This window comes from Cynara cardunculus (genome assembly GCF_001531365.2).
Source record: "Cynara cardunculus var. scolymus isolate 2C chromosome LG 11, CcrdV1, whole genome shotgun sequence".
Classification (NCBI taxonomy): Eukaryota; Viridiplantae; Streptophyta; class Magnoliopsida; order Asterales; family Asteraceae; genus Cynara; species Cynara cardunculus.
In genome coordinates, this window is record NC_037538.1 from 11,246,519 (window position 1) to 11,257,399 (window position 10,881).

General features: G+C 33.7%; 1 protein-coding gene across 2 annotated transcripts; it reads left to right on the forward strand.

The window, feature by feature from the left end:
• Positions 1-2,324: 2,324 nt before the first annotated feature.
• On the forward strand, positions 2,325-10,252 carry LOC112521359 (probable E3 ubiquitin-protein ligase RHB1A). 2 transcript variants are annotated; one of them, XM_025130176.1, is made up of 5 exons: positions 2,325-2,482; positions 5,269-5,428; positions 9,128-9,539; positions 9,614-9,723; positions 9,802-10,252. In XM_025130176.1, the coding sequence occupies exons 2-5, from the start codon at positions 5,360-5,362 to the stop codon at positions 9,835-9,837; spliced, it is 627 nt and encodes a 208-aa protein (XP_024985944.1). In that variant the 5' UTR covers positions 2,325-2,482; positions 5,269-5,359; the 3' UTR covers positions 9,838-10,252. The 2 variants fall into 2 exon arrangements, with proteins under 2 accessions (XP_024985944.1, XP_024985945.1); XM_025130177.1 differs by having other exon boundaries at positions 2,368-2,482; positions 5,219-5,428.
• The last annotated feature ends 629 nt before the right edge of the window (positions 10,253-10,881 follow it).

The window sequence follows — 10,881 nt, forward strand, 5'->3', positions numbered from 1 at the left end:
GATTTTATAAATATTTTATTATATAAATTATTGCCAATTTCGTAACCCGTGACTATAATAAATCTTTTTGATGGATACAATATACTATAATTTATTTTCATAAAAGAAATATATCAAAGCAATAAATATTTTTTCCATTAATGGTGGATCGAAGATTTTTGTCGAACGCATGCATTTTTAATATGAATTAATGACCTTCAAAGTCACCCAATGTGGTTTTAATCGGAATGCTTGTTTTAAGAGATTTTTTTTAAGTTTTTTGGTTAATTCTAAAGGATTTTTTTTTTTTTTGGTTAATATTTCTTGCATTTTCTAATATTTTGGAGCACCATTCAAAGTTTAACGGATGCACTTTTTATACCCAAAAAAATATATTTACAAAAATAAGCGCGGCAAGTGTACAAAATCCCGCTCGAAACTTAATATCTCCCCTTGGTTATCATATTTTATATATTTTCGAAAAGAAAAAAAACATTATGTTTCGATGGAAAATTTGATTTTGTTTTGGTATAATTTACTACATTATTTACAAAAAGAGTATATCTAATTCACTGCGTAATCTATTAAGGGGTTGTTTGGCAGTTACTGAATGGTGTGGTGCAAAATAATTAAGTGGGTCAGACTGATTAAAAATATCTCATGATGTAGTGCAAAATGAAATATAATTGTTTGGTAATTGTTTACAATGAAGTTAGGGCGTTGAATGGTTAAGGGAGACCCATGATACAAAATCATCCAGAGAGTTTTAAAACCATTAAAGTATATAATTTTTTTTTTGTCAAACAAAATTCATCTTTAATGGTTTAGAGGCTGTCTCTCAATGGAACTATTAAGAGATAAACAAATAAACTCTTAAATAGAAAACAAATGCATTTTAATTAAATTTTAAAAAACCATTAAATTATGATCAATTCCGTAACTATATTATTAATTATTTAAAAAAAATTACGTTTTAAAAAATTCTTTAATTTAAAAAAAATGCAAGTGAGATTATTATATACAAAATCAATATATTCCAATTTTTTAATATTTTTATTCTAAGAAAAAAAAAAGTTTGAAGGATTTTCGAAAATTCATATTATCATTTTCATATGAATATATCAAATTTGATAAACCCACGAATTTATTTATTAAAAAAAACTCTATTTTATCTTGAATTAATTTTTGAAAAATGATAAGAGCTTAATGTAATTTGTAGCTTTATGTTTTTTATGATGAAATTTAAGCTGTATTTCTTGAGTTTTATAAAGTTTAAGGAATCATTTTTAAGTTTTATGATTTCTAATAAAAGGTTTTAAAAATTTCATAAATTTCAATAGGTGAGTTTGATTTGAGTTCAAAAATTGAAATCGAGTTCAAGTTGAGTTTAAATTTTAACTACTCACGAGTTTTCGAATAGAATTCGAACTTAGGAAATGACTACTGAGTTCAGGTCGAATATGCCAATACTCGAGCTTGACTCGTTAATATGTCCAGTTGAGCCTACTTGAGTCGAGTATTGACCGAGTCGATCTCGAGTAACTTGTGATTTGTATTGTATCGTTTACAACCCTAGTTCTTGGCCATCAAAATAAATTGTTGTTAAGTCTCTTACTCAATAATTACTAATCGAGTAAAAGTCTTCTCCCCCACTTACTAAGTAAAAATCTCGATGCTTGCTATGTCTTTTATAGGGTAATAAATCTAGGTCCTTGCTATGCCTCTTATCGGATAAGTAGGGCTGTAAACGAACATGATTGAACGCATGTTCCTGTTCGTTCATTTTACTTAACCGAACAAATGAACGAACACAAACAATAACAAAATTTTATGTCTTCATGTTCGTTCGTTAAGAAAATATGTTTGTTCATGTTCGTTCATTAAAATAAGAAAAGGAAAACCCTTTTCGCTCCGCTCAGCCTTATCCCTCTCTAGTGGTGTTTTAGTGATAGGTTCTATTTGTTCAACAACCGTTACTTATCATTTCGTTTCTCTAAGACAACAGAACAAAATGTAAAATGAGAAACGAACATAAATAAACGTAAACGAACATAAATGTAAATGAACATAGAGATGGCCAAATCGATCCAGTCAGTCCCTCCCGAGACCGATGGGGGACCAATAACTAATACTCTACAAAATTGAATACTAACAAAATTCTTTCTCCTCTCAAAACCATATAAATTCGTAGAATAAAATCGTGAAAGACAAAATAAAGATGCATCACATTATATTGTACGAGTACTCTTCTAGTTTTATATATATAATTTGTATTTTAGATTAATATAAAATAAAAATATTAGATTCTATTAAATTATTTTATTACAAAGATAACAATTACTTGAAAGAAAAATGTTATGTCCACCATCACGCCACCATTTTTCCCACACACACACATAAAGGGGCGAAATGCCTTTGCGCACTTTCTCTCTCTAGCTTTGCTCAACTCAAAGTACACCGCTCCAATCAGTCTCCCCCCACAACTCTACTTCAATCGTTAGAGGTAAAACTACATGTGTTTTTGTATGTATTACTGGTGCAGATTGATGGGTTGGCTCTATTCATGAAGCTGTTTCGGACTTGCGTTGATTGTTCTTCGATACTTGTATACAATAGGATTTTGTCTGGTTTGAATCGATTTTGTTTTAGGGATTTTGGGTTTAGGTCGACGACTCTGCTATTCGATAGGTAGTCTTTAGTTTTATCATGTATCTGTGTTTCTTGAAATTTTTAGATTGACTTGAGGAATGGTTTTTACTGATCGAATTATCGGAGATTAAGGACTGGTTTCGATTTTGCATGACAATCTACTTGGTCTTTTTGGATTCTCTTGGTCTATAATCATTTTAATGGTGCAAACGATTGATTGGCTGGTGTTTGTTTAGTTGAATTTTAGATTGAGTTGAGGAATAATTTTGCTGATCCAGTTATTGGGGATTAAGGCTTGGTTTTGGATTTTGAATGATTATCTATTTGGTTTTCTTTTGGATTGCCTTGCTTTTTAATAATATTAATGGTGAAAATCGATGGTTTGGTTGTGTTATTGGTGTTTGTTTGGTTGAATATCTAGGATTTAGTTGAGAAATACTTTACAGATAGAATTATTGGGGAATAAGGCTTATTTTCCATTTTGAACGATAATCTACTTGGTTTTTTTTTGTATTGTCAATGCTTTTTTGATTACTTCAATGTGCCTTATCTGTTTGGTATTCGTCGGTTAAGGAGAACACGTTACCTACCTCTATATATTTGTTTTGTGTATGTTTCGGGATTGATTTGGGCCATGGACTAGTGGTTGTTTTGTTTGATTGCAATATAAATAATTTTTTTCCCTTTTCATGGTATTTAAGGGGCCAAGGGGATGATTTTGTTTTCGTAGAGTTGTTTGTGCAACTCCTGGCACCTTTACTGTGTTAAGACTTTATATGCTTACATTAAATGGGTGTGTATTGTAGTTGACTCCTGTTACTTTTTATGCTTAATAGAGTATCATGCTTTGGTGTTGATTGATATGCTTCGTAAATCTTCATCCTAAAGGTCATCTTTTTGTATCATGTCTCTCTTTGTTCAGGAACAACTTGAATGTTCTACATCGTTAATAAATAAAATACATGTTTTGTTATATGGGTCGTAAGCTAAGTTCTGTGCGGATTTATGTGTGTGTGTGTGTGTATTTTCTTCTCAATTCTCCATCTATCTTGTCCATTTTTTTTTATCAGCGAACGTGTCATAGAATATTGACTATGTATTTGGCCCAAGGAGGTGGTCAAAGAATGTGGGAGCTTTCTTAGCACAAGTCTTTTTAACCACTCTGTTTTTCCCTAAAATGAATGTAATCTATAATGTACCTTTACTATATGATCATCAGTTTCCTGCTAAGAAGCACCCTTGTTCGCAACAATTGCTTCCTTAAATATTTAAGGATGACATTATTAATGAACATGAACATATGGCTTTATATTTGATTCCTATGTCTGACTTTCCAGGTATCGCAGATAGCATACGAAGTCTCTATGTAGACTGCATATGCTTAATGCCTTCAATTAAGGCCTTCACATATCATAATTGCAAACATATACATGGGTTTCAGAGATGATAAAAAGTTAATCTTTCAGAATTTTGGAGTTACTTATTGAACCAACTTTAATGTAATCCTTTTTCTTTTAGTCTGATATATGTTCTTATGTTTCATCATGGTTAGGCTAACATAGTTGGTGTTACAATAGCTATAGTGATTTTGCTAAGGAACATTGTCACCTTTTAGAAAAAAATCTATGCGACATGAACTCTGGATATACACATAAATGATAACTTGCACTATGAGCAAGGTAGATTCTGATTTGATGATCTTTTAAAGATATAGCAGAGAACCACCTGCAGTATCTCCTGACGTTATACCTTTATTTGTTGCTTCTGTTAGTCTGTAAATCTGCTATGTAACCCAATTAGGTGATTCAGAAGTTTGGAAGATAGTTCTAATTTACACTGTTGTTTTAATGGGTATGATGATATAGACGGGTATTTGTTGGAAACACATGCAGTAAAATTGGGTAACCTCTATCAACACGAGTATTTAATAGATACACAGTGAAAATTACAATATTTTAATGACGGGTTGATTGTTTAAAAAAGGTATGTGTGAAGGTGTTATGCTGTACATTTATCTAACTTAAAACATGGAAAACCATGTTACATCAGGTTTAAGCTGTGTACAATACAGGTTGGTGATCGTCCACCTGGGGATTGAAATTACTAAACAGCTATATGATAAATGGTTTATGCTTGTTTATCCTGATATACTTCTCTTGAAATCTCTAGTTGCCAATTGAAGGGTTGGTTATATTACCGGACTCTTTCTCAATAACTGTGAAGGCGTATCTGGCAGTTTAGCAACTGTCTTTCATCAATAAAAAATACGTAAATGTTCAAGATTGTGGTTGTTGTGCAATGGAAGAAGATGTATCAATATTTAAGCACTTGTGTTTTTATTTTAGGTTTCATTATTCGTGTTATGTTGGGTGACAAGAATATTGCATCATAAGACCTCTCTGATTTAGATCACATGCACTCCAATTTTTCTAGCAGGAGTTTTGCCTTTCCTTTTTTCTTGCCAACTTTCATAGTTTGGGAGCCTTGAAAAAGTTGAAATGGATGTCATAATATGTATTGTTTCTTTTTCTAGAATATTTATTCCGAATTCTTGCTTAATGTTCATCAACATTGTTATTGTTTTACGCAGTAACATCTTTGACCTTCTCCTTGTGACATATTGACAATGTCAACTTTCAGTTGAGAGGTGTCTTCTCCTTTACTAGAGAACAGAAAGCAATGAGACTACTGTCAACAGCTTCAGTTGGATAAAATACAAAGTCAGTAAAAAATGGGAGGCTGCTGCTGCTGCTTTTCTTCTAAAGGAGTAGAACTCAACAGTTCACCCCGATTCTATCATGTTAGTACAATCTTTCATACTCTACCTTTGATATCCAAGCTTAAATGTGTATTATGCTTGTGGCTTTTTGTACATGGTGGCTCCGAGTTGAGCTGGACCAGTATATGCCTTGATAACAAAAATTGGCTTCTATTCTATTTGGGCCGTTAACGATAACGTTTACGTGCTATTTTGAAGTTTCTCGATTGTTAGTCTCAGCCTTTCAATTTTAAGTTTTTAACTGAGGTGGACACACTGTCTTTATCTAATTGTTTTATATCTCTTAACTAGAAAATACATTTGTCGTCTCCCCATAAAATGAGAGTCTGAAATGAGGTAAACTGAACCAGGGAAAAAGATGAGATAACTTTAGTAGACCGGTGAAAATGAAGTTTGTCCATAACAACAATTATTATTACTCCATTTGAATTTGTTGTGTGAAGCCAAAATTTGTTGATACCAAGTCACAAGTGATCAGCTTACTACAATATTGGCAATATTCTCTCTTGTAGATCTACCAGCTTTTGTTCTCTCAGATTCTTTTAAGGCCTTTGTCCAAGTCTGTTTGGAATTGAACTGGAACCCAAATTGGTTTCTGGGATTATATATAGATACCACACCAACAGTTGTTTTACATATAGAAAACCTTGTGGGTTAGCTCAACTGGCAAGAAGGCTTGGGTCTTTGGGTATTCCCCTCAGAGGTCACCGGGATTAGTCGAGGTGCGCACAAGCTTCCCCGGACACCCATGGTTAACAAAAGAACAATTGTTTTATTTGAAACTAGTTGTTCTGGTGACCGGGGACAAGTGCATGCTGTACTTTATTATGTAACAATAAAACTTTAAACATGACCAGTGCTTTACGAGATAGAAGTTGTATTTACATAGCTACTTGTCTGTATTTAGAGAGGATAGTGTAATAACCCTCTTTCCATGATCAAAAGATCACCTAAGTCTACTGATATGTCCACAAGGAACAAGATATCTATGCTTCTAATCACTTTGAACCGCTTTGCTTTGTACATTCCGTGATATGTTCTTGCGGAATTATATTCTTTTTGCTTTGATACATTCACAGATAATGGTATCATTTACTATACACATTCATGAAGAATCATATCCTGTATATACTCTAGGTGAAATTCGAAGAGCACCAGCCTTTTCTGTCACAAGGCTAGATTTTTAAATAGAAAACGTCCATACAACTTTGATTAGGCATGCCACTATGATATACCTAAAACACATTTTGGCATAACACCTCCCATAGAACATCTCATTATAGCAGAACATTTATATTCTACAACTCTTTGCATTCTAAATACTGTCAGAACACTTCTAAAAGATACATTTGGGCAATAAACAGATTTAGACGATATAAACCCACATGAGCTTTGATCAATAAATCAACACACATTCCGTTTTTTTGAAGTGTGCAAGAACTCAACTGTCTACGTTATGCTCCATACGCTTATCTTCTCATTATCAGGATACTTAATTTTTTACCATCTAGCATATGCAATCACTATTCATCAAGAAAGTAGATATATTGCCCTTTTGGATGAGTATCACTCTTTTAGGCCTGTTAACCTATTTAAGATAGCTTTAAACAGGCTTGCATTTAGAAGAAGGAAGTTTCAGAAAGTGAACACATTGAAAAAACCATAAAACTTCAGCTTTTACCAACGGCCGTAGGGTTATGCTTTACTTATTATAGTGTAGGATTATGGTGTCAGGAACTAAGGTCAGGATACGGTTTTTGCTAGTTGTAACTAGGGGTGTTCATCTAAACCACTAAACTGCACAAACCGCCACCGCACAACGCTGCACCCAGTTTAGAACTTTTGCTATGCGGTTTGCATTTTCATCAGACCGCGCTTTGCGGTGCGGTTTTGCGGTTTTAAATCATCAAACCGCAGTTCAAACTACACCGCATTGCATATCTTTTAATATTTTTTTAAATATATATTACATATAAATAATCATTTATCAAATGAAAATAGTTAATACATTATTGATTATTTATTAATTTTTCAGTTTTCAGTTTTCCTTTTAAGTCTTATGTTTCAAATTCATTATTTGAGTTATTTTCTTTTGTCTTTTGTCAAACATCATGGTCGAATTATTTTTTACCTTGACTTTTCAGATGCATTTGGATTAATTACCGAACTCCTTAGTTTGTGTTTCATTATTTATAATTACGCATTTCGTACGTATTGGAACTTCTTATTCTATGAAATATGGAGATGTCATCGTCGAATTCATTTTGAAGTGATTTTATAATTAGTTGACTGAAATGCATTAGATACAAACTGCATAAATCACACCACAAATGCTTTGCGGTTTGCAGTTTGGAAAATCTTTAAGACCGCATATGCGGTGCGGTTTGGCCCTAAAACCGCATCGTGAACACCCCTAGGTGTAACCTTATGGCTTTACAAAACTTCAGACAGATGTTCCGAATTGCTTCTTGTTCAAACCAATTACCAACACGGTCAAAGTTCTATGCCTAGAAATTGAATTCAATCAAAAATTTGAACATACTTTAGCTTTAACACCCACTTTGAATCTCTAAAACAATCTATTTCCAATAATTAACAAGTAGATTAGTCTATCAAAATCTACCTAATGCATGTCGATTGACACTAAAATGAGTATTTTATCATATATATAACAATTATTTCAGAAAAAAAACTTCGAGATTGTAACACAATCTTACCTTCTTTGGCAAATCTTTTGCTACCTTTTCTTTCTCTTCTACTTGCGGTCCAACCACAGCCCTCATCACTTTGATTTATCTCAATTTGAATGGAAAATCCTTGATTCCCAAGCCTTGAACCATGTTGGAAAATTTCGGCTGGTCGTTTAAGCACAGGCAGTTGCTTACTCATCTCATCTCATATGGTGCCTTACATTAAGGCATTTTCCATAATTCTGAGATATTTCTTTATAGTATGAAAACCTGGGGGCGTTACAGATGGCAATTCCACTTGGATTACATGGCATTTATGAGAGTAGATCTTTTTCAATCGATATTTCTCTGTTTTGGCTACTCCCTTCTGTCTCTGATGTCTACATACAACTAGGGCCGATTACCTAAACCGGAAAGCGCATACCGGTAAAATTTAACACTATCGGTAACTTATCGGGTAAGATTTTAATTCACCAAAACAACATCGTATGTAGCAATTTACCTGGTAAATGCTAACCGTGGTATGAGTCGTCGTGATCAGTTACAGGGTAAGACTCTTAGTCCTTGCCTTCGCTCTTACCGGGTAAGATTCTTGGTCCTTGCCATATTCATCCGGTAAGGTAATGTGATACAGTAAGCACTTACCCGAGTAAGCATTTGGTAAACAGCCCCTTAGACATACATCTATAGATCTTCTGAGGAAAAGTAGTGCAATAAGTTCTAACATGTTTATCTATTGCAAATTTTAAGTCTAAAAAATGGCCTTGAGAGGTCAAAATCATGTTAATACTTACCAACATGCTTTGCGATTTAGTACAAGTTGGATCTTGATCTTATAGAAATAGGTCCGGGGGAATACTTCCTCCATGCCACAAGAAAAAAAGATCTTTTTAGGATGTCCCACGAGCATTTCAACATGTTAATTTACATAAGAGTCAAATGTTTAAATTCTTGTGGGCTGTAATGATTACATTTTTAGACTTTTATGTTAATTTAACCATTTGGCTTTAAAATCCGATCAAATCTGCAGTATCCAATAGTGTCAGAGGAGCGGCAACCCTTATCATCAAACAGTGGTGCAGCTTCTTCCCTTTCTACAGGGCTTTTAGTTGATACAAATCTTGAAACATCTATACCCGACACTTATAGGCCTCCTCCTGCACCTATACCATATGATGTGAACGTTGCTCATCCACTGAACAATCGAGAAACTTGCGGTATTAAGCAAGAAACACCTGTCCAATCAAATAATACCGATGCTGTTGGAGAAATAAGTATCAGTAACAGTGGCGAAACTGTGAGTAAGGAACCAAACTCTGATTGCACCAACATTGAGCTTGTTGCGACGAAAGAAGTGGATGCAGAGCTTGAGAAATCTGGTGAACTCAAGAAGTCTAATGGACCTCTTTTACCTCCAGAGGAGTGTCCCACCTGTCTTGAAGGTAACAACAAGCTGCCTTATTTAACTCCATTGATCCGCCAAGCTTATATGCTGTTGATGTTTTGGTTTGTGCAGAGTATGATGAAGACAACCCGAAAATAATCACTAAGTGTGAACATCATTTTCACTTGTCATGCATTCTTGAATGGATGGAAAGAAGTGATACCTGCCCCGTGTGTGACCAGGTTGGTCTAACTTTTCCAGTTTCTGCTTGGCATCTTGCAAAACAAAAAGATTGAACGAAAACGGTAAAAATGTTGCAGGAAATGATAATCAACTTCCCGGTGAACAACGAATAGAGCATTGTGGCATCATGCAATCAAGGTAATGAAATGCATTGGAGGGTTTCAAACTTTGTTGGGTTTTGTTTTTCTCTTTTATTTTGCTTTGCCTGCTTTCCCGCCCCCCCCTGATGCTTCGTTTCCTTGTTCACGAAAAACGAATAAAAAACCGACAAGAAAAGACAAAACCATGAAAAGAAAAGGGCAGTTAGTTTGATGTTGTTATCAGTTGGCTGGTGGTTGGGATGAAACAAAAAAATGTCAGAAAGAATGAATTATTTTGTACAGGAGTTCCATGTTGGCCTTTTTTATACTTGTTTGTAGAAAGTTGTTGATTTGATTTTGCATAGTGTTAAAAGGGCCATTAATTAAATTTTATAGATTTGTTTCAACTCACCAAAGATATCACTTCCAATTTCATCACTTTTTTGCATTTTTAGTTGTGTTATTCATCACGTGCTGCTATTCTATTCTAAATCTGTACACTGTTGTGCTTTTGTTTCGACCTTTTTAGGTTTTGGTCCCTAAACTTTACACTTTACGTTAGTGGTTCTTATTCCGTGTTTCGTACAACAGATTGGACATTGTTAATCAAGTTAGTCATGACAGGGGTAATTTGGTCTTTTTCATTTTTCCTGTCGTGTTGGTCCATCAAATGCTTTACGAATCAACGGAGAAACAAGGAGGGGAAATACAAAGATGAGGGTGGTTCACCTTATTTAACCATCTTTCCTCTCATCTCGTTTCTCTCTCTTTGACTAAAACAATCCGTCTAACATTCGGAGAAGAATTTTTGAACATGTGACAACTGTTTTACTTAAACACTACTACTTTGTATACAAACCATAAGATTTTTTCGATTACGCTTTGCAAGTTAGCTGATGACTGATAAACTAACTGATCAAGTAATTATGTTTGGGTTGAAAAATGTAAAATGATCAAAAATGATATGTTAAAAGAATTAGTAAATGTTAACATTTCATAATATATTTAAATCAAATCATTAATAATATAATATATTAATTAATACGATAATAAATAAAAGTAAATAATAGAGTAGTT